Source organism: Podarcis tiliguerta (genome assembly GCF_965153285.1).
Source record: "Podarcis tiliguerta genome assembly, chromosome: 12".
Classification (NCBI taxonomy): domain Eukaryota; kingdom Metazoa; phylum Chordata; class Lepidosauria; order Squamata; family Lacertidae; genus Podarcis; species Podarcis tiliguerta.
Window position 1 is genome coordinate 12598338 of NC_139545.1, and position 24357 is coordinate 12622694.

Genomic DNA, 24357 nt, shown 5'->3' on the forward strand with positions numbered 1-24357 from the left:
GTGCCTCGCAAGACGAAATTAATTCGTTCCGTGAGTTTTTTCGTTGAGTGAGTTTTTTCACTAACAACGGCGGGGAGGAGCGGGGAGAAGCAGGACAGCTGCCGCAGCCGGTACCTCGGACTCACCCGCGCCTTGTGGCCACCGCGCGACGCGGCTGCTGGAGGGCGGCGGGGCTCAGGAGCGCGACTCTGGCTGCAACGCTGGCTGCTGGCGGCAACGGCTCTCTGAGAGGAGCGCGCGAGGGCGGTGGGCAGCGGCGCGAGGCAGCCGGAAGGTCGGCCGTCAGCCGGAAGGTCGGAGGGAGCCGGAGGAGCCGTCAGTGGGAAGGTGGGAGGGAGCCGGAGGAGTGGGGAAGCGAGCGTGCGTGTGTACAGTGACCATCGCCATGACAGGAGAGGCAGGGCTGTTTCGTCTAGCGAAGCAAGCCCTTAGAAAAATCTGTCTTGCGAAGCACCTCAGAAAACGTAAAACCCTTTCATCTAGCGAGTTTTTCGTCTTCCGAGGCATTCGTCTTGCAGGGTACCACTGTATCTTTTAACTCAAGATTGGATTCTTTGGGGTTAGGACAAGAAATCTGAACCAATACCTTCAGATCATGCCTTGTACACCTGTCGTGGCCATAGCATAATACAGAGAAAGGGAGTGTGTTGGCTTCCAGAGCTATAGCTCAGTGGTAGAAATTTAATTAATTAATAATAATAAACTTATATGTCGCCCATCTGACTGGTTTACCCCAGCCACTCTGTACGGCTTGCTTCCCCCCCCCCCCCCCATTTTTCTTTTTCGGAAATATTTGTCATTCGTTTTCACAAGAACAAATTTAAAATAATAGAAAGAAAAAACTCTTAATATATCCATATATGAGATTCTCTGAATCTCGTGACTTCCCCCCATCCCCCTGCATGGGTCCTTAAAATAATTTTTTTAAAGCTAAATATCATTACGTTCGCCACAGTTTTCATCTCTCTAAATTATCCATGTCTTTCGTTTCTTTACAAGTCATTTTTAAAGTCCAGCTAATGTTTTTATTTGTTTACAATGGTCTCCTAAGTAAGTTATGAATTTTCCCCGTTCTTTTTTAAAGTCGTTATCTTCTTGATTCCTGAGTCTCCCAGTCAGTTTTGCCATTTCAGCATAGTCCCGCAGTTTGGCTTGCCATTCTTCCCTAGTTGGGACTGATGGTTCTTTCCATCTTTGGACTAGTAGTTGTCATATATATACAGTCTTTTCTGGTCTTTTGAAATGCCAGAACCTGTAATTCCTAGGAGAAAAGCTTCTGGTTTTTCGACAAATGTTATTTTAAACATTTTCCCCCCAATTCATTTTATATCAATTCCTCTGCGTGGCTTCCAGCAAATTAAAACACAACATCAAACATTAAAAACTTCAGATGTCTTCTAAAAGTCAGGTAGTTTATTTCCTTGACATTTGATGGGAGGGCGTTCCACAGGGCGGGCGCCACCACCAAGAAGGCCCTCTGTCTGGCTCCCTGTAACCTCACTTCTCGCAGGGAGGGAACCGCCAGAAGGCCCTCGGAGCTGAACCTCAATGTCCGGGCTGAACGATGGGGGTGGAGATGCTCCTTCAGGTAAACAAAGCCATTTAGAGGTTTTGTTGCATGGTTCTGCTATCTTCGTTTGTTTTTTAGGTTAACTCCGAGGATGACCGTGGAGTGGTGTTTGCAAGCTGGTCAGGGAAATATACTGGTGGTACGCCGCCTCTAGCCTGGACAGGAAGCGTCCCCATTTTGCAGCAGTATTACAGAACCAAAAAAAGTGTCTTGTATGGTCAGTGCTGGGTTTTCTCTGGAGTGCTTACCACAGGTGAGGCATGCATCTTGGAGGGAATTCAACTAACCAAATCCTCCATCTTTGCGAGCAGCCTTCTTTTGATGGATACAAGAAACTGGGAAATAAGAGTGGGGCTGTTTCCCTCAAACCAAGCTTGCAGGCTCCCCACTAATATCTTGGAAATGGGGTGTTGCACTAGGTCAGGGGTCGCCCACCTTTTGGACCCCAGTGGGCACATTTCAAATTTTGAGGAAGTGCTGTGGGCGCCATTCACAAAATGGCTGCCAGGTTGTGCCACAAAATGGCTGCTGTGAGGGGAACTGCAAATAGTATACCATTACTACTGTTCCATTAACCCAAGGACTATCTCATGCTTTCTGTGACAAGTCAGCTATGTCCACTGGTCCTGATTGTAGAGATCAAAGGGGATCATTCCCTTGTACCAGGAAAAATATACAAGGTAGCCGCATTGCTATCTCTCTTGCACACAGACTCACTTGCTGCACATTTGCAGGTCAGAGACACGCAAGCGTCTCTGCTTCTCACTCAAATACACACACATCTCTTCCTGTCCTTCCCTTCATGGTGGTGCCTGCTGCCAGCTCCACAGACCTGGTGGGCAACAAACAATGACATAAGATGGGCCACTAAACAAGCAGGATTCCACTCTTGCCAACTCCCTCCCCAGCGCCCAACAGCAGCAAGGAAGACCTTTGTGGGTCTTCAAACTGTTGTACAACTGCACAATTGAGATCACGGCACCATTTGCCCTCCTATTCCAGCCCAACCCAGTGGCGTAGCGTGGGGGGTGCAGGGGGGCCGGCCACACCGGGCGCAACATCTGGGGGGGGGTGCGCTCGCACTCGCAGGTCTCTGCCCCTACCTGGCTCACTCACTCTCTCTCACTGCAGTGCTGGCTGTGCGAATCCGATCCGAGCCGCCGGGTCGCCGCCCACTGTGGAGGGGAGGGTGCCAGGTGTGTGGTGCGGAGAGAGAGCGAGGGACTATCTGGGGGAGGGACAGTGCAGCGGGGGGGGCGCAAATTACTTGCCTTGCCCCGGGTGCTGACAACCCACGCTACGCCACTGGCCCAACCTCCTATCTCCTTCTGGGAACTGAGCTCATTCTTATCCCTTGGAATATTTCCCCTGATTAAATTCTGAACTCTAATGGGTGTTGAGTGTGGCTGAAAGGAGCCAACTGAATCTAGAGCTGACATCCTTCTCTGTATTTCAGTTATGCGCAGCCTGGGGATTCCAGCCAGGAGCGTGACCAATTTTGCTTCAGCTCACGACACAGAGGAAAATCTTAAAGTTGACATTTACTTGAATGAAAACGGAGGAAAAATGGAGAATCTGACAACAGACTCGATTTGGTAATCATCGCTACAGATTACTAACTACCGTATTTTTCGCTCTATAACACGCACCCGACCATAACACGCACGTAGTTTTTAGAGGAGGAAAATCCGTAGGCATGCCATCCGTAGGCATTCCCTCCATAACACGCACATACATTTCCCCTTACTTTCTAGGAGGAAAAAAGTGAGTGTTATGGTGCAAAAAATACGGTAACTCTTTGTTAAATTCCCACTTATGGGGGGGGGGAATGGTTGTAAGGAGCAAGTTGAGAGCCTAACCCTTATTGCATTTAATATGATCCTCTCCACCCCATCCTTGGTCTAGTTTCATATATTGAGATGCCTAGAAATTCATCAGATTACACTGAATTGTTAAATCGATGGCCAGTTACTATTTATGCCTTCCTATACCGTCCAATTCTCATGTCTGTTTGATCATGAAAGTACAGCTGATGATAATTTTTGATTTAAATTCTGAAATCTGACTGAATACAGGAACTTCCACGTATGGAACGATGTCTGGATGAAAAGGCCGGACTTACCAAAGGGCTTTGATGGCTGGCAGGCGATTGATGCCACCCCTCAGGAAAAGAGCCAAGGTAAGACTTGGCTGAAATTTGCAGGAATGGATGTCTTCTGTGCAGATTAAGCCTGCCAAATTTCAGACAGACAGGTGCTGTGCATGCGCAAGCAAGGGAACTCTTCAAAGTTTGGAAGTAAAGAGATTTGTTCAGTGTTTTTATTTGCAAATACCACGTATGATAATATTTCCTGGTTGAAAATCAAAGCTGTCAGTCCCAAAACTAAACCTTCCTTCTTTCCCATCTTCTCTTCTGGTGTTTTCATTATATGGAGAGCTTGGGGATATGTAACAATTTTCATAGAATCATAGAATCATAGAGTTGGAATAGACCACAAGGGCCATCGAGTCCAACCCCCTGCCAAGCAGGAAACACCATCAGAGCACTCCTGACATATGGTTGTCAAGCCTCTGCTTAAAGACCTCCAAAGAAGGAGACTCCACCACACTCCTTGGCAGCAAATTCCACTGTCAAACAGCTCTTACTGTCAGGAAGTTCTTCCTAATGTTTAGGTGGAATCTTCTTTCTTGTAGTTTGGATCCATTGCTCCGTGTCCGCTTCTCTGGAGCAGCAGAAAACAACCTTTCTCCCTCCTCTATGTGACATCCTTTTATATATTTGAACATGGCTATCATATCACCCCTTAACCTCCTCTTCTCCAGGCTAAACATGCCCAGCTCCCTTAGCCGTTCCTCATAAGACATCGTTTCCAGGCCTTTGACCATTTTGGTTTGACCATTTTAAAAAAACAGTCTTGAGTTCTCTGGACTGCTGCAGTTTCAAGGTGGCCCTTAAGTTTAGCTAGCAGATTTAGTGAGTTGCAGATGCCTTGAAGTGCATTTGATTCATCTTGGAATAAGTCTAAGCTGCAGGCCCTGCAGAAAGATGTCAAATCTCACAGGGCCCTGGTCTCTTGTGACAGAGCGTTCCACCAAGTTGGGGCCAGTGCTGAAAAGGCCCTGGCCCTAATTGAAACCAATCTAACCTCCTTGAGGCTCAGGACCTCCAAAGTGTTGTTATTTATGGACTTTAAGGTCCTCTGCGGGGCATACCAGGAGAGGCGGTCCCATAGGTACGAGGGTCCTAGGCTGCATAGGGCTTTAAAGGTCAAAACCAGCACCTTAAACCTGACCCTATACTCCACCGGGAGCCAGTGCAGTTGGTAAAGCACTGGATGAATGTGATCCCATGGCAAGGACCCCGTGAGGAGCCTCGCCGCTGCATTCTGCACCCACTGGAGTTTCTGGGACAGCTTCAAGGGCAGCCCCGCGTAGAGCGAATTACAGTAGTCAAGCCTGGAGGTGACCATCACATGGATCACTGAATTTCTCCAAAGTCACCCAGTTAGTCTCAGAATTTGGGATTTGTCAGAATTGAATTCCCAACCCAATACACCATATGATTCCGTGCAAGAAGTTTTGTTTAGTCACGTGAATTATGAAAATGTGGTACAGTGGTGTGTCCCAAGAACATATTCTAATATCCACCTTTTCTACCACGCTGAGACCCAGCTCAGTATAATCTTAGAACAGACAGCTTCTATGGACTTCCTGACATGATCCACGTATTTTCATAGACGCAAAACTGCAGGTGACAAAGACCTGCAAATGACAGTGAAGGTTAATTGAAAACATAGCACACCAGGAGCTGCAGTTTTAGATTAGTTATTGCTATGATTTAGCTGTCATTGAATTCTGGGTGAACATACAAATAGTAAAACAGCTGATGTAGGTTGTGTATGTGTGTTTTTTTACAGGGATTTACCAGTGTGGCCCTACTCCAGTAAATGCAATCAGAAAGGGAGAAGTCTACCTTCCCTATGACTCCAAGTTTGTGTTTGCTGAAGTGAATGCAGACAGAGTCTTTTGGCTAGTAAAGAATGTGGATGGCAAGGAAACATACACCAAACTGCGTGAAGAAACCAAAGTAATAGGGAAGAGCATCAGCACCAAAGCTGTTGGGAAGGACACCCGAGAAGACATCACAGGCCTATACAAATTTCCTGAAGGTGACCAAAACACAAAGTATTTTCTGTCAGGGAGGAAATGATTATTTTCCACACAGACTAGTAATTTCAGATGGAGGCTTCTTGGGTAATAATAATAATAATAATAATAATAATAATAATAATAATTTATACCCTGCCCATCCAGCTGGGTTTCCCTGCCCCAGTATTCTGGGCAGCTCCCAACAGAATACAGTGGTGCCCCGCAAGACGGAATTAATTCGTTCTGCGAGTTTTTTCGTTCTACGAGTTTTTTCGTCTTGCGAAGCACCAATGTGTATTGACAGTTTTCCATAGGAATGCATTGGCGGTTTAAAAAAAAAAAGACGCAAGATGTTTCGTCTTGCGAAGCAAGCCCATAGGGAAATCCGTCTTGCGAAGCACCTCAGAAAACGGAAAACTCTTTCGTCTTGCGAGGCATTCGTCTTCCGAGGCATTCGTCTTGCGGGGCACCACTGTATTAAAAACACGATAAAACATCAAACATAAATAACTTCCCAATACTGGGCTGCCTTCAGATGTCTTCTAAAAGTCAGATACTTGTTTATTTCCTTGACATCTGATGGGAAGGCGATCCACAGGGTGGGTGCCACTACTGAGAAGGCCCTCTGTCTGGTTCCCTGTAACCTCACTTCTCGCAATGAGGGAACCGCCAGAAGGCCCTCGGAGCGGGACCTCAGTGTCCAGGCTGAACAATGGGGGTGGAGGCGCTCCTTCAGGTATACCTGGCTGAGGCCGTTTAGGGCTTTAAAGGTCAGCACCAACACTTTGAATTGTCCTCGGAAACATACTGGGAGCCAATGTAGGTCTTTCAGGGCCGGAGTAATGTGGTCTCGGCGGCCGCTCCCAGTCACCAGTCTAGCTGCTGCATTCTGGATTAGTTGCAGTTTCCGGGTCGCCTTCAAAGGTAGCCCCACGTAGAGCGCATTGCAGTAGTCCAAGCAGGAGATAACCAGAGCATGCACCACTCTAGTGAGACAGTCTGCGGCAGGTAGGATCTCAGCCTGCGTACCAGATGGAGCTGATAAACAGCTGCCCTGGACGCAGAATTGACCTGCGCTTCCATGGACAGCTGTGAGTCCAGAATGACTCCCAGGCTGCGCACCTGGTCCTTCAGGGACACAGTTACCCCATTCAGGACTAGGGAGTCCTCCACACCTGCCAGCCCCGTCCTCCAAAAACAGTACTTCTGTCTTGTCAAGATTCAACCTCAGTCTCAGAAACGGGTGGCATTTTTTGCCTTAAACGAGTAAAACAAACAAAACAGAACCTTCAGGTTTGCAAAGTGTACACCTAAAATGTAATGGATTCATGAGACAAACATGTTTGGAAACTCATATATCTCTCAGCCATGCTTGTCAAGTAACTAATTTGGGTTTGCCAACCTCTACACTTCACAGAAACATGGCTAACAGGTAGTGTTTGAAGTGCCCTTAGTCAGAAATTATACACACTCATAAAATATTTTGGCTAGAGATTCAGACGCCATGTCTTCATCCTGAGAGAGTGAGCATGGCCTGCCATGCTCTTTATATGTGACCAAAACAAAGTATTGGAGTATTTTTGCTCTGGCCATGCCATGCAGCTGACAACGGAAAATGTTTCCAATGACGCCAGGGTCAATTGTTTCCCCGCTTTCCTGTTTTTGCAGAGAGTCCAGAGGAAAGGAAAGCTGTGGAGACGGCTTGTTCCTATCTGCAGTCTAACAATCTGGGGATCTGTGAAGTGACACCTCCCCCCGAACCCCTCAAGGCTAACTTGAAACTTGGAATGGAAGGAGAAAAAGAATTGTGGCCGGGGCAGCCGATTGAGTTGAATCTTCTTATAACCAACGAGTCTGCAGGTGCCTGGACAGTCAACCTTGCAGCATCTTGCCAGTTAGAATCATATACTGGGAAAGTCGAGGCCAACCTTGCCACCATCAAACAGACTATCCAAACAAAAGACAAGGCAGGTGTGTATACCTGAAAACGGCTGTTCTAAACCATGTGCTTTTTGATGCCTTGATCGCTGCCCACTTCCCTACAGGAGGAGAGCCTCAAACTTTGTCTCCCTGCTGGAAACACAGCTGTTTTGAGCATTGTACAGAGCTCCTTTTGCAGAGTTAGAACTTTGAGAACTGCCTTATGCCAAGTCAGACCATTGGTATATCTATCTCAAAAGGGACGCGGGTGGCGCTGTGGTCTAAACCACTGAGCCTCTTGGGCTTGCCGATCAAAAGGTCGGCGGTTTGAATCCCCGCGACTGAGTGAGCTCCTGTTGCTCTGTCCTAGCTCCTGCCAACCTAGCAGTTCAAAATCACACCAGTGCAAGTAGATAGATAGGTACCGCTGTGGTGGGAAAGTAAACGGCATTTCCGTGTGCTCTGGTTTCCGTCACGGTGTTCCGTTGCGCCAGAAGCCATTTAGTCACGCTGGCCACATGACCCGGAAAGCTGTGGACAAACGCTGGCTCCCCCAGCCTGAAAGTGAGATGAGCTCCACAACCCCAGAGTCACCTTTGGCTAGACTTAACCGTCCAGGGGTCCTTTATCTTTTATATTTAGCTCAGTAATTTCTGCACCAGGGGTCAGGAAACTTTTTCAGCAAGGGGCCAGTCCACTGTCCCTCAGACCTGTGGGGGGCCGGACTATATTTTTTTTGGGGGGGGGAATGAATGAATTCCTATGCCCCACAAATAACCCAGAGATGCATTTTAAATAAAAGGACACATTCTACTCATGTAGACACGCTGATTCCCAGACTGTTGGCAGGCTGGATTTAGAAGGCGATCGGGCCGGATCCAGGCCCCCGGGCCTTAGTTTGCCTACCCACGGTCTACACTGACTTGCAGTGGTTCTGCAGGGTTTCTGGCAGGGTTCTGTAGATGCCAGAGAATAAGCCTGGGACCTTCTACAGACAAGGATCTACCACTGTAGTAATATCCCTTCTCTCTCCAGGTCTTTCACTCTCTCACTGGTTTATTTGTAGTGTTTTCCAGTTGGAAGCGGGAGGCACTGAGGAATAGGGTTGCCACCTTTGGACAAAATAAGGGACAGGTTGGGGTTGGGGAGCTAAAGATTACCGTATTTTTCGCTATATAGGATGCACTTTTCCCCCTCCAAAAATTAAGGGGAAATGTGTGTGTGTCCTATGGAGCGAATGCAGGCTCCTTGGCTTCAGCGATAGCAGCGCGAAGCCTCCGAAGTGCAGAGGGAGCTCTGGAGGCTACGCATTACTTTCGCTGAAGCCTGGAGAGCGAGAGGGAGAGCTGCGCAGCGCCCCTTCAGCAAAGCGGGGGGAGAAATGGAAGGGGCTCCATTTCTCCTGCCGCTTCACTGAAGGGGCGCTGAGCAGAGAGGGGGAGAATTTTTTTTCCTTGTTCTCCCCCTCTAAAACAAGGTGCGTCCTATGGTCGGGTGCGTCCTATAGAGCGAAAAATACGGTACTTTACCTGGTAAATAAATGACTTCAAAGCGACCCATTACAATAATCAAATGGAAGCTATCAGAACCTGCAAACAATCCAGCAACAAAACTGAAAGGCAATTCTCCCCACCTGCTGAATTTCTGCCTACCAGGAGGAGGATAAATGTAGAAACCCAGTCAAAACAAAAAAGGAAGGAAGGTGGGGACAGATAGCAGCAAATTCTTAGCTTTGAAGGGGCTGAGGCTGTTGCTCCAGGAAACATTTCTTCTTAGAGCCATTGGTAAGAGTTTGGCCCAATTCAAAAGAGCCTCCTGGCAAGCTCTATTGGCTAGCCTGGAGCATCAATCAGCCAGATTTGGAGGGTGGGCTCAACACAAAGGAGGAAACTCTAATGCTGATTTTATTTTGTCATGACTCTGAAAATGGGTTTGACCCTTGTGGTCCCTTCCATCTCTAAAAATTCTATAACTGTGACTCGATAACACCATCCCATATGCAAGGCCCGTGGGCTTCCTTCTTCTGCATTCTTTTCCTAACTGTCTCTTCTTTCTGTTGGTGCAGTTAATTCCATCCCTCTGAAAATAGCAGCTGATGCTTACCTGAAAGCAATGATGTCAATAGAAGATGAACTTCTGGTCAATGTCAACATTATCGCTGAGGTTCAAGAAACGAACGAGAAGCTCACGGAAGAGCTGTCTTTAACCTTCAAGTATCCACCTCTGAAAGTGGAGGTAAGAAGTTAAATCATATTAGCTCGGTGCAGGGTGGTCAGTTTATGTCAAACCTGAGAGCAGATGAGCTGGAAAGAGAAATAAATAAAATAAATCGGGGCTCCACTGAATTATATATATTAGTTAGCAGGGCAAACAGTGCTACCTTAGGAGTCCACTTACCTCATCTGTTCAGATGGGGCAGGAATTGGGCTCAGAGGAATCCGTGTGTTGTAGCCCCAAGACCCTTAATAATTTATAACTTTTACTTTTGGAGTGACGGTGGCTCAGTGCACCCGGTCAGTCTAGGTCCCAGTACTGGTGACTAGGAACTGACTTCTGCTAGGTTATAGTTCTCCCCAAGCCAGTGGAACTCCCTTCCATAGCAGACCTTGCATCTCCCCATTGTCAGAACAAGGAAATCACACACTTACAATACTTACCCGGCCATCTAGGAGGTTGACTGGAGGGGAAAGAGAAGCAAGTGTTATAAGAAAAACTGCTTCCTTTTCCTTATGGGGTATTCCAGAGCCCGTATAGAGTCCTTAAGTGGCTTCTCTATTGGTAGGAGAAAACAGAGGCCAACCAGAGTATATTGAGAAGCAAGGAGGCTAGCAAGCCTGATCTTTATTAAAGGAACTGTCGCAACAGGGTCCCCACTCACCACATGCAGAAGGGAGGAGAACCCCAAACAGTGGTGTGCAAGCCCTTATATGGACTTTTGAAATTGCCCACCCTGTAGCCCAAGACCACCACCCCCAAAACATCATACATACATCACAGAAGGAGGCTGTCTACAGCAGAAAGACATCACAGGAGGTGGTCTACAGCAGAAATCCTGCCTGCCAGGATACCTAATAATGGTCACTGATTGTATTACCTGGCCAGTCTGGCCATGATTTTGTGATGGTTAATACTTTAGTTCCTGAATCCAGGTCACAGGCATACCCTATTCATACCCAAATGCGCTCTTAAGATAGGATTTGCAAGCAAAAAAACAAATGGGAAGGCTTTCCCCATTTGCCTCCCTTAAAAAGGTAAAGGTACCCCTGCCCGTACGGGCCAGTCGTGTCCGACTCTAGGGTTGTGCGCTCATCTCACTTAAGAGGCCAGGAGCCAGCGCTGTCCAGAGACACTTCCAGGTCACGTGGCCAGCGTGACGAAGCTGCTCTGGCGAGCCAGCACCAGCGCAGCACACGGAAACGCCGTTTATCTTCCCGCTATAAAGCGGTACCTATTTATCTACTTGCACTTAGGAGTGCTTTCGAACTGCTAGGTGGGCAGGAGCTGGGACCGAAAGACGGGCGCTCACCCCGCCGCGGGGATTCGAACCACCGGCCATACGATCGGCAAGTCCTAGGCACTGAGGTTTTACCCACAGCGCCACCCGCGTCCCATTTGCCTCCCTTACTGCAGAGGAATATTTGAGGTCATTGGGAGAGTCAAAATGGCTTCAGGATTGCTCTCCCATACTATTTCAGACACATGGTTCATATATTTAGATATGTGTGCACTTATGAATATTCTATATTTGAGACCTTAAAATTCGCGTAACACATGCAAGGGGGTGGTTTGAACTCCCCACAATTTTTCTCCTACCCTAACCCAGCTCCCTTTCCCCGCAATATTGTGCCTTCAGCACCTGTCTGTGGATGGTGAAAATTCACAATCATAACCTTACTACAGTGGTACCCCACAAGACGAATGCCTCGCAAGACGGAAAACCCGCTAGACGAAAGGGTTTTCCGTTTTTCAATGTGCTTCGCAGGACGAATTTCCCTATGGGCTTGCTTTGCAAGACGAAAATGTCTTGCGAGTCTTGAGATTTTTTTTCGCTCCCCAACCCCTTTTTCTAAGCCGCTAAACCGCTAATAGCCTTTTAGCAGCTAATCCACTAATCCCTTAAGCCTTTAATAGCCGCTAATAGCCGCTAAACTGCTAATAGCGCTAATTCGCTAATAGGGTTGCTTCGCAAGACAAAAAAAACGCTAGACGAAGAGACTCGCGGAACGAATTAATTTCGTCTTGCGAGGCACCACTGTATTGTTTTTATATGAACATGGATTGCATGCACTTGACGTTTCCTTTCGTCGTCTCAAATCCGTTCAGCAGCCCTTCTTTCTTTTGCAGATGGCAGACACTGCAAAGATCAACCAGGATTTTACCTGTGCGTTTATTTTCAAGAACACACTGTGCATTCCCTTGGAAAACTGCAAACTGCACGTAGAAGGCCTTGGCATCTTTACGATGGAAACGTTTGATCAAGGGTAAGGTGCATGTAGCTAAAAGGGGGCGACATGCTGTGCACTGTTTTCCTGGCACTGTCTCTCTGACCTCCTCCCCTGGACCTTAAAGGAGAAGTTCAGTCTAGAACTTCGAATTGTAAGAGTTCTTCCCCCCCTTCTATTGCAGTAATCACTCACAGGATTACTCAGATTCATGGAGAACAAGGCTATCAAGATGATGCCTATGTTCTGTCTCCATCAGAGGCAGTATGCCTCTTGGTACCAATTTCTGGGAATTGCAGGAGGGGAGAATGCTGTCGTCCTCAGGTCCTGCTTGCATCTTCCCACAGGCATCTGGATGTTCCCTGTGAGAACAAGAGGTTGGACCATTAAGAGCCTAAGAACCGCCATGTTGGATTTGTCTAGCATCATCTCTCCAAGAGTAGCCAGACTGTTGGTTATTAGTTTGAGTTCCCATTAAAAAGGGATGCAGGTGGCGCTGTGGTCTAAACCAGGGACGTCAAACTCCCAATAGACTGCGATCTACTCACAGTATAAAAAACAACTGGCAGTGATCTACCAGAGTTGTTGAGGTGGTTGAGCTTTTTTTGGAAAGGCAAAGCTGTTGATCTTGTTTTGGAAAGGCAAAGTTGTTGAGCTTATTTTACGAAGCCAGAGTTGTGGAGGTTTTTTTGGGAAGCCAAAATTTTGAGCTTTTTTGGGAAAGCCGAAGTTGTTGAGCATATTTTTTTGGGGGGGAGGGGAGGGGAACACTGAGGGGCCAGAGATCTACCAGGAACACCCCGCAATCTACCAGTAGATCACGATCTACCTGTTGGACATGCCTGGTCTAAACCACTGAGCCTCTTGGGCTTGCCAATCAGGTCGGCAGTTCAAATCCACAGAACAGGGTGAGCTCCCATTGCTCTGACCCAGCTCCTGCCAACCTAGCAGTCCGAAAGCACACCAGTGCAAGTAGATAAATAGATACCGCTGCGGGGGGGAGGTAAATGGTGTTTCCGTGTGCTCTGGTTTCCATCACTGTGTTCCGTTGCGCCAGAAGCGGTTTAGTCCTGCTGGCCACATGACCCGGAAAGCTGCCTGTGGACAAACGCTGGCTCCCTCGGCCTGAAAGCTAGATGAGCGCCGCAACCCCATAGTCGCCTTTGACTAGACTTGACCATCCAGGGGTCCTTTACCTTTAACGAACCAGATGGACCGTTAAGAACTTAAGAAGTGCCATGTTGGACTTGTCTAGCATCATTTCTCCAAGACTAGTCCGACTGTTGGTTATTTGTTTGTTGAGTTGCGTGCAGCCCTTCAGTATATTTCCGAGGCAGTTGGCAAAGTAACAATAACATAATTTTAAAAATCGCTAAAACACCACAAACAGATAAAATGGCAAGGTAAAGGGATGCCTGACCATTAGCTCCAGTTGTGACTGACTCTGGGGTTGCGACGCTCATCTCGCTTTATTGGCCGAGGGAGCCGGCATACAGCTTCTGGGTCATGTGGCCAGCATGACTAAGCCGCTTCTGGCGAACCATAGCAGCCCACGGAAATGCCACCGTTTACCTTCCCACCGGAGTGGTACCTATTTATCTACTTGCACTTTGACGTGCTTCCGAACTGCTAGGTTGGCAGGAGCAGGGACTGAGCAAAGGGAGCTCACCCCCTTGCGGGGATTCGAACCGCCGACCTTCTGATTGGCAAGTCCTAGGCTCTGTGGTTTAACCCACAGCACCACCTGCGTCCCAAAATGGCAAGTAAAAAGCAGCAAAGGTTTATTTAAAAGAAGCTTGGGAAAATAAAAAGGCCTTTGCCTAGCGCGCACGCACACGCACGCACGCACACACACACACACACAGGCTTATCTGTCTCCCGAAGGAGTTTCCCGGATGCAGCTCATCCCAGATGCAGTCTTTTTCCCCAATCAAAGCTGCCCCATCTCTAAAAGTGAGGCCACCCAGAGAGGGGCATCCAAAGGAGACTGCTGGAAGGGCGATACAGGAGTTGGCATTCTTTAAGGTGCCCATTCCCAAGCCCTGTATAACTTTAAAGTAAATGGTGGACCGGATGCAGAGAGACATCTCTGCAACATCTCTCATTCATCATTTCCTAGACTGGAAGATACCCCGTTTGACAGATCCACATACCGTACTTTTCGCACCATAGGGCGCTCCATCCCGCTCGCTGTTTTGGCTTCCCCTTTAGCCCCGTGCAGCCTCTCCTTGCCGGGAGACGCTGCGCAGGGTTAAAGAAGCCATAGCCCCGTGCAGCCTCTCCCTGCCGGAGGGGTTGCGCGCGGCTATGGCACAAGCCTGCATTCGCTGCATAGGACGCACACACATTTCCCCTCAATTTTTGGAGGGGGGAAACTGCGTCCAATAGAGCGAAAAATACGGTATCTACAAATACCTCACACAATTCATGTGCACCATGTTGTGGTTGCCACGTAGCTGGTAAACATGACATGAAACGGAGCCCTCAATCAGTTTTGCCCACCTCATTACCAACCAAGCCCAGTGCTGCCACTTCCAGGCATTTTCCTCTTCATTCCTCTCCTGATTCGAGGAGAGCACCAAAAGGGCCATCTTACTTGTGTAGGAGCTCCTTCACGTGGGCTTTTGATTGTGGATACACTCCCCCAAGGAATCCAGCACACAAAGAGCTATGATATGTGACTTTGTCATTTTATTTTTTTATCCTTTGTAGGGACATAGCGCCGGGTGGAATCTTTAAATCAAAAATTGTGTGTGCACCAAGAAGGGCCGGGCTGAAGAAGATTGTGGCCAAACTGAACTCTACCCAGCTGAAAGGAATAACCGCGGAAAAGATTATTTCAATCACAGAGTAGATGTCATTCCAAAACGCCATCAGGCGGTGTCAGTGGCAGTGTGTGCAATGAATGAGCCTTGTTGACGCTGCCTGAAGTCTTGATTATGTGCCCAAACATAGGAGAGTGAGAGACATAAATGTGATATTAAGGGACTTTAAAGTGGCTTAAGCTGTTTTGATTCTAGCTAATGGGAATTTAATAGAGATTATTCAAATCTGTTCTTGCATGTGTGGCGATTTAGCAGCTTATGGTAACTAAAAGCATGATCTGTGAACTTTGGAGTGGGTTAGCGCTGCCTCTGTTTTCCTTTTGCATGCACTTCTGAGCTTTGTGTAACGTCAGCAATCCTTGTTGACTTCTTATTCCTTTTGGCGTATGTGGCTACTTCTGCCATTTTCTTACTTCACATCGTTTGTAGGCCCAATTGCAGTACATTACGAACGTGAAAGCAAACTACTGCGGCTATAAACTGAGCCGCAAAATACAGAGGGGGAAGAAAGATCATCACAACCACCAGCAAGTAAAGACAAAACAGCAGGTGTGAGATGAAAATATTGATTCTTTAATAAGTACTGTTACACAGTCAAAGTCGGAAAACGAGGTACAAAGAGCAAAAAATAGAACACGTGAGACGTGAGATTTGTAAATGTACACACTCTTTAGTTGCATAGAATAGGCTAGTGCACAGTCTGCTTGTGAAAATAAAAGGATATTTTCTTGCATGCTGGCTCCCAGCCCATCATTTATTTAAAGCCTTTGAAACGAAGGCACCTTTAGCTTCCAGAACAGATGCATTTCTTATTTAAGACGTACTTCTGGTTTCAAGCAAACACTGGGGTCATTGGTTGCACAATATTGCAGCACATGATCGAGTTTAATGCACAAGAGCACTTTCAACGCAGCCGAGGTGCCACTCGTGCAAATACTTAAGATACTTCGCTTAAGGCAGGATATTCTGCTGGCTTCAACTGAGCTATTCACAGTAGGTGGAAAGACACCTAGAAATGTAAACACTGGATCTCAGATCAAGAAGCTTATTTGGTGTGAAGTACCTTCTTGGGCTCAAGCCTAAAAGTCTCTCCGATAAATGGACAGAACAGTGTCCAAATTCATTTGGGTTCGGAAAGGGGGAAGGCAAGATTAGAAGCTTTGGTCAATTAACCTTGGTATTCTGTAAAACCGTATAGCTTTATAAAAATGGCCTGGGGACCTGAGTAAGGCACTTTTATTCAGTGTAAGGGAAATAAAGGTAAAGGTAAAGGTACCCCTGCCCGTACGGGCCAGTCTTGACAGACTCTAGGGTTGTGCGCTCATCTCACTCAAGAGGCCGGGAGCCAGCGCTGTCCAGAGACACTTCCAGGTCACGTGGCCAGCGTGACAAGCTGCATCTGGCGAGCCAGAGCCGCACACGGAAACGCCGTTTACCTTCCCGCTAGTAAGCGGTCCCTATTTATCTACTTGCACCCAGGAGTGCTTTCGAACTGCTAGGTTGGCAGGCGCTGGGACCGAACAGCAGGAGCGCACCCCGCCACGGGGATTCGAACCTCCGACCTTTCGATCGGCAAGCCCTAGGTGCTGAGGCTTTTACCCCCAGAGCCACCCGCGTCCCGTAAGGGAAATAGCTCCTGCTAAAATATTGACTCCCAAATTGCATTTATTCCTCAATTTTTCCTGTTTTTAATTTTTAAAAAAGGATGGAAGGGGAAGAATGGAAATCCATTGCTAGAGGGTATGTGACCAGAGTAGCCAACTCCCATGGGCCCAGGTCCCTTCAACCCCCACCCCCAATAAAATATTTGAGGGGCTGAATCCCTCCACAGTTGCTGGGCGTTGCCATTCAAATGGTGTGCATGCCATGAGTCTTGTGATGGGTTGTGCAGGATGGGGCTTACCTGGGGCCCCCAATACAGTCATACCTTGGAAGTCGAACAGAACCTGTTCCACAAGCCCGTTCGACTTCCAAAACCAAAGCACAGCTTCTGATTGGCTGCAGGAATCTCCTGCAGCCAATCGGAAGCCCTGTCGGACGTTCGGCTTCCAAAAATAGTCCGCAAACTGGAACAGTCACTTCCGGGTTTGCGGCGTTCAGGATCCAAAATGTCCGACTACCAAGGCATTCGACAACCAAGGTTACGACTGTATTTTATCCAAGTTGGCACCCCTGTGCCAACAGGACAGGGAGGCACAGCAGTACCCCTCTGTCAAAAACTAATAAATGTCACAAGACCTCAGTGGCTTGGATTTTACCTTCTATTCAGAGAACACAACCCGGCTCCCTTCACAGAAAAGGGCTCTCTTGCTTTCTCCTTCAATCCACTGGCAACCATGGGAAGCAGAAATTTTGTGTAATTTGTGTGAGTGGAATTGCTTTCCACTCACGGAGCCCCCATGTTGGAGCCCAAGCCACTGGGAGCCTGCCTCTTGCTTCATTTACCTTACGCAGGCAGCGTCAAAGCAGAAATCTGCCAATTGTTAGACAGTTCTCACTTTAGGCCCTTAGCACTGCAATAGTAACTATTACGATTTAACACTAGTAAATTTGAGTAATTAGCGTTTCCTGAACTGTTCATGGGCAGGAATTCATATTAAAGGCCACACATTAACTCTATTTTCCTATTTATTCTCCACGCTCAGGACTATTTATTAGGGCAATAAAATTAGAATTTTTGTTAGGCATTTTGCTAATAGCTGCTCTACTGATATCAGTGGAGAGGCTCCTTACAGAAAAATATGGATTACTGAACGGATTGCGATGGTCCCTCTAAGACAACCGGCAAATATGAGCTAGGATCACTGTTGAGTAGCAAGTTGCTATGTTCCCAAATTTGACACTTTAGCCGTCAAACATGGGCAGATACGAATACATAGCCTGTCCGCAGTGTCAAAGAATTCCTTGCCTTATTCCAATTCAAGAGACTTGTTTTTTTAATGCAACTCCCAGACACAAAGCCAGAAGGTGAGTTGAAAATTTTGCCATGTAGCAGGAGAGGTTGCCAAGAATCATCATTGCAGATCTATCCATTCTATTTGGCCGTTGCTTTTATGCTTATTAAATCCCGCCAGAAAAGAATTGCACACACTTAATAGGCACATAACAGTCGTGACCGTCTGTGTTTCCTTTCTTCATTGAGTCCTCAGGTTTGAATTAGGGACTCGCATATGATGTATTGTGGCATTCCAAATATTTTGACAGCTGCCATTTTGATATATATATATATTTATCAATTTCCATTTATAAAACTACAATGCCTCTCTTCCTCCAATTATATAGCTCCATTATCCCTTCTAAAATGATATACTGCTTTAGAATCAAGCAGGTATTTAACTGAAGGCTGGCAAGTTGTAACTTGGACAGTGTGCGGAGGGAGTGAAGGTATAACTGCTCCTATATTTTTCTCCCCCTTTATTTGCTTAACTCTTTCAACTGCAACGGAGAAAGAGCCATAGTTCAGCGGCAGAACACATGCCTTGCATGCAGGTTCAATCCCTGGCCTGGCTAGTTTAAAAAGGACCAGGTGATAAGCAAAACCTCTGCCTAAAATCTTGGGAGAGTCCTTGCCAGTCAGATTTGACAATATGGGCTAAATGGACCAGTGTTTTGACAGCATCACAGACCCCTGCTCATGTCCTGCAAGGCGGGGAAAAGGCAAAAAGGACCAGGGTGGAATGAGCAGGAGTTAAAAAAGGAGTTAAAAAAGGTACGAATGCATATGCTCCCAGTTACGAGACAGCCCTAGCTTAACTTCAATCCCTAGTCCCAAAATGGTGGGAATCTCTGAGAGCTTTTCAGTTCCCTTTTTGATACCTGAAAATTAGCTTCCCGTTTTAAAATTAGCTGTATTTCGATTATATTTTGTTATCAATAAAGCTTTAAGTCCTAATACAGTGGTACCTTGGTTCTCAAACTTAATCCGTTCGACTCCTGAACCTGTTTGAAAACCAAGGTGCAGCTTCCGATTGGCCGCACTCAATCGAAAGCTGCGTCGGATGTTCGGCTTCTGAAAAATATCCGCAAACCCGAACACTTGCTTCCATGTTTGTGGTGATCGGCAGCCGATTTGTTCGGGAGCCAAGCCGTTCGAGAACCAAGGTACCACTCTAATAGGCTAGGATCAAAAGAGCTACTCCTGGATAATTTTTTTCCCTTTAAATGTCACACAGCTCTTTTAATCAGGATGCCCCCCCCCATAAGCTGCTTTAGAAACTCCCTTCAGTTTCAAAAAAGTGTTTTGCTATGCCCTAATAGGCAGTGAGAGCTGACACTTAAAAGCAACACAAAACCCCAAAGCACAAAGAACACAGCTTGTTGTTTTTTAGATCCTAGCTATACTGAGCTCATCCATCATAGAGCTCTCCCTGTTCCCTCTATTTTTACAAAAAGACAACAGATAAGGTGCTAAATGGGCTCTCCCAACTGATAAACAACATAAAACGCAAAAATCCCCTTGGTAAATTACTATTTTTTATAGCACCTGGTATTAAAAGGGAAGATTGAAGAAGCTATTTGTCTCTTTCTTAAGTCTTTGCTTCCAGAAACATTCTTGTTCTTAAAAACACTGCATTACATGTATCTTATCTTGAATGGGGGTCCAGATTCAATAACACTGCAGCACTTGTTGTTCCCAGACCGCTCACTAGGCCCTACAGCTGCAAAGTAACCCATCTCTGTTTTTATTAGAGATGCTCAGAATCCTCAACACTGAAAGTTAACCCTTTTGAGATACACGAGAATATTCACTCAAGGCTCTGCCATTCAAAGCGATCAGCCAAGTTGCTATGATAAACCAGCCTCATGAACACACTGTACAAAAAAGATGTGCTTTGGCCTTCAAGCTTCTACACCAGGCCAGAACCACAATTGCAACAGTTCTCGTTCAGAGCCAGAGACTCTCTGTGCTGCAAATTGCCGTATTTTTCGCTCTATAAGACACACCAGACCACAAGACGCACCTAGTTTTTGGAGGAGGAAAACAAGGGGGGAAAAATATTCTGAATCTCAGAAGCCAGAACAGCAAGAGGGATCGCTGCGCAGTGAAAGCAGCAATCCCTCTTGCTGTTCTGGCTTCTGTGATAGCTGTGCAGCCTGCATTCACTCCATAAGACGCACACACAGTTCCCCTTACTTTTTAGGAGGGAAAAAATGAGTCTTATAGAGCAAAAAATACGGTACACTTTGAAATAAATGTAGATCAATGGGGCATCTGTAAGTACAGTGGACCCTCCACATACAAACTTAATTCATTTCGGGGGTCTGTCCATACCCCGAAAAGTCTGCATCTAGAGGTGCCGCTTTCTGTGCATGAGGTGAAACCTGGAAGTATACACTTCCGGTTTTGCTGCGCTTGCAACCCGAAAGTTACATTACCTGAAGGTAACGTAACCCAAGGATTCACTGTAAATGGTCTAATGCCAGATTCCAAACCACAAAAGACCAACACCCAAAATGTAGTTTTTACATACAAAGTTTCTACAGCTTAGCTGTACTAATGCTGGGTTTTTTTTAATGTGCGTGGGGGGGGGGGGAGAGGCTGTTACACCTAATCTTTATAGTTATTTTGCCACAAAAAATGTGGCAAAACCCAACCGTTTATAGCACATTAATACTTCCTGAGGAATCCACTTACATATGTTCAATGGCGTGAGCGGGAACAATGTGGTTTCATTGGTCTCCAAGAGTCCAATACTGGGCTTGGATTTTAGTCCTCGAATCCATTTTCTTGGCCGGTCTTTCACGAGCGCTCACCACCAGATCTGATGGGTAAGTAAGAGCTAAGCTAAGTTTCCGTTATTGCATATTTTTAGGCATGGTCAACTTTCGACAACCCGTTAATGTTTTGTTTTTCGAGTTACAGAAACTTGGTTAAAATCCTCATCGCCATCAGTAGGTCACCATCGCAGGAATGTAGCCGAACCGCTTCTTGTCAAGGGAGGTCCTTGGCTAAAGGAAGAGGGAAGCCTCATTGGTTTCATGCGTCACAATCTCTTAAAAAGCTACGGCTCGAGCTACAGAAGCATACGGAGATCTGCAAGGGCACCTTATTCGTCTAGCACACCCACAACCACCTCTTGAGGAGAAAGCTGCTCGAAAGCTTCCTGGACCGCCATCTCAGACGGAGCCACTGTCGCTGTGCCAGCCGGAGGAGCCTTCTTGCAACTCAGGTCTGAAAAAGGATTGAACCACCTCGGTGAAAGATCACCCCCGAAAGCCAGTTTCATCCCTTCCCAGCCGCTGACTTTTTCCCACGTCGGCTCCTGTTTTTTAAGCCGCTCTATGCCCTGCAGAAGACAAAAGTTTGGGGTTTATTCATCGCCGGCAGTTAAAAACCACAGAACTTGGGACACTGCTAACTAATCACCTGCTAATAGCAGCATAAATAGAATTTTCTAGTTAGGGCTGTGAAGATTTTTTTCCCCCCCTTACAGTGTCCAAGCATAAATAAAAAGGAAGGAGCAGCTAGAAGGAGCTTGATAAATAAACTATTGTGAGATATTTATCTCTACTGAGAGAAAAACAGTGTATTATACACTAACAGGGCATGTCACCCCAAAATATTTTTTTAAAGATGTTTTTTCTTGAATGGTGCTCAGGGCCGCCCAAAAAGGCCTTTTTGCAGGAAGGAACTATCTTATGAAAGAAAAAAATACCCTCTCCTTCTTTCCTAACCGTTAAAAAGCATGCAATTGCTAAAGGCATCTTTCATCTGAATAAATTGCTCTACTTCAAGCACACAGTGAGATCGGCTAATCCACTTTGTGCATTCCTATAGCAACAGAGACACTTCTACACCCAACTGTTGAGCAGCGAAACAGATTTTGTTACAGAAATATCTGCTTACTCATTGAACCAAGTCGGTGGGAACTAATTTAAATGAGTAGTCGGTGTACGGTTGATTTCAAACATTTTTTTTTAAAAGACATGATTTAAACCCAAATTCTGGTACTCAACTTTCTTCCTCCTTGCACCTCCTTGGGTGCAAGTGGTTATTCAAAGATGTGTAACAACAGCAACAACAACATCATCATAAAAAGGCACAGGAACAGTGTTCAGAAAAGGTTTATTGCATTTGTTTCCCATATGGAAGCATTGACAGAATTGAAAAAGATGCAGCATTTACATAGTTTTGAAACGAGACAGGTCTTAGCCTCCTTCGCTGATTCCCACCCCGGCTTTGATTCAGTCAAGAGCATTAATTCAGGAGCATAGCTTATTTGCAGTTCTACCATCTTATAGTGCTGGGTTTTGTTTTGTTTTTTGCAATTACTATGATGGCTCTAATCAGTAGTTTTTTGGATCCAAAATATACAATAAAATCCCTGTCGAGATACCCAAAAAATAATAATTCTACAGACTCAAGTCGTTTCGGGTGTAATCTAGTTAATTCTACTCACTTTTGTTTTATACAGAATGCCCTCTACTCAAGTCCCCGTTTCCCAGATCTTACTACATACAGAGTTTGCCGTCCACAAAGCCGTGACAGAAGGCATGCATGATCCTTTTAACACTTGACATCTCCCCAATGTAAAATATATAATATGTATAAATATAAAGGAGAACAGACATTTACAGAGATATAAAAAAGGTGGCAATATTTCTTTTAAAAAAAGACAACGCATCTACGGAAACATTCTGTGCTTAGGTTCTCATTTGGACCGGCAAGCCTACATACATATGAACACTGTTGAATCCCTCCTTTTATTTTTATTTTCCAAAACAAAGACAGACATCATCTTGCTATTCTATACATTGAAATAAAGATTTCTCCCTCCTCCAGTCGTAAGGCATCGAAACCCACATACGCCGACAAAAGCCTTCCGCCGTTTAGCCCAGGAACCAGGGAGAGGATGGAACCAAACAGCATAAAAAAATTGAAAAAAAGGGGGGAGGAGACGGAATCCTTTCTGTAGCTTCTCAAAGTACGGTAATGTTGGCAATACGTTTGAGACATTAAAAGCTAGGCAATTTTGTTATTAACGGACCCTTTGACAGGCTCGGACTTTTGTTCTTCCATCTTTCGGTTCTTAGCGAGGCTTAAAAGCTCAGGGTGGGGGTGGAAGGGAATATCGCAACACAAAGAGACCCCCATAGCCCACCGAAAGCATCAGCTGCCATCCCAAAGTCCACAATTTGTTACGCAACGAGATGGCACTGTTGGCACAGACTGTCACTCGGGTGCCAGCCAGGGTGTGTAAAGACTGGAGGTGGGCACCAAGAAAAGAGAGACCCCCCCCCTTTTCCATTAGTTATGTCATACAGAAAGCAGACAGGAAACCAAAACAGACCCATCAAGTTAACAGGTTAAAAAAGAAAAGAAAAAAAAGCTTTAGCCACCAGAGACAAAGAATGACCGAAAAGTTCTCTTTTTTTAGTTGTTTTTAGACTACAGGGCGCTTTTTTTTTTGTCTTTTCTCTGCCATCATCAGCCATTTAATAGGCGTTTTTTTTTCTTTAAAAAAATTCATTTGAAACATTCATGTAGAATAACAGTAGTGCTGTAAATGTGGTTTTTGTGTTTTAGTGGAAATGCTGTTCGTGGATTCTTAAACCACATACTGATAGGGGTCTGCTTTTCCTTGATCGGGAGTAGCAAATGGGCTAAGCCAAACTATAGAGAACGGGTGGCCAAACACTGCTTTCATGTTCATCCATTTTGTTTTTTTAGCCCATCTTCTCTCTTCTTTTTTCAACTGTTCTATTCCCTGAAAACAGAAACATGACATTTTCAGTCAGGAACTTAACTCGGTAGTTCTGGTTTCGGGGAAAAAGGGTCCCTAACTTTTATCAAATGGCTGCAGCAGGAAAAATAACCAATTCCCTGAACACTCCCCACTTTGTGAGTTTGCAAAAGGAGAGGAAAAGAAGGAACACAAACCAGCAGCAAATTTATGAACAAAGAGGAAGCCATATAACGTGTTATGAAAGTTTTAGGAAGTCTCCAAATAAAAGCATTGGATACGGGAGCCAAAAAGGTTTGTGCAAATGGTTAATCCCACCATCAACTTCCAAGTTCTGCACAAGGAAGTTCAAGAAATTCCCACCTTTGAAGCCCCACTGAATCTTCTGACTAGCAAGCTATAGGCTGTGTCAGCAGGGAAAAAGAGTTGCAGGATAAAGACGGAGCATATATCAAAGTGAAAAAAGGTACCCCATTAGTTTAGGAAAGGTTAGGGGGAGAGTAAACTGAGACGCTTCCGCTAACACATCATTTGTTTGCTGACCACTTGCATGTTAGCGTTTGCAATCACGACTCCAAATCTGAAATAACACCGGCACGAAGTGTAGAGTTGAACACTGGGAAATGAAACGGTTTTCCAAAATACAGCGCTACCTTGGTTCTCAAACGCTTTGGTACTCAAACAACTTGGAAGCCAAGCCCTGCAAACCCGGAAGTAAGTGCTCTAGTTTGCGAAGTTTTTTGGGAAGCCGAACGTGCTCTGTTTTG

The 24357-nt window shown here is 46.0% G+C and overlaps 2 protein-coding genes across 8 annotated transcripts in view; one reads left to right on the top strand and one right to left on the bottom strand.

Annotated features, from left to right (window-relative positions):
* TGM4 (transglutaminase 4) overlaps window positions 1-15639 on the top strand; it is a 34594-nt gene extending 18955 nt beyond the window's left edge. For both annotated transcript variants that reach the window (XM_083404906.1, XM_083404905.1), the window contains 8 exons: window positions 1649-1823; window positions 3027-3165; window positions 3646-3749; window positions 5488-5739; window positions 7388-7690; window positions 9705-9874; window positions 11984-12120; window positions 14794-15639. In XM_083404906.1, the coding sequence (XP_083261032.1) occupies window positions 1649-1823; window positions 3027-3165; window positions 3646-3749; window positions 5488-5739; window positions 7388-7690; window positions 9705-9874; window positions 11984-12120; window positions 14794-14935 (1422 nt within the window). In that variant the 3' untranslated portion in view covers window positions 14936-15639. The remainder of the gene's footprint in view (window positions 1-1648; window positions 1824-3026; window positions 3166-3645; window positions 3750-5487; window positions 5740-7387; window positions 7691-9704; window positions 9875-11983; window positions 12121-14793) is intronic.
* A 943-nt stretch (window positions 15640-16582) lies between these two features.
* Window positions 16583-24357, bottom strand: part of ZDHHC3 (zDHHC palmitoyltransferase 3) — a 54155-nt gene continuing 46380 nt past the window's right edge. For 3 of the 6 annotated variants that reach the window (XM_083405157.1, XM_083405158.1, XM_083405159.1), the window contains one exon: window positions 16583-21193. In XM_083405157.1, coding sequence (XP_083261283.1) covers window positions 20954-21193 — 240 coding nt within the window. In that variant the 3' untranslated portion in view covers window positions 16583-20953. Of the gene's footprint in view, window positions 21194-21955; window positions 23615-24357 lie in introns of those variants that run through there. The other 3 variants (XM_083405160.1, XM_083405161.1, XM_083405162.1) reach the window with 1 other exon arrangement.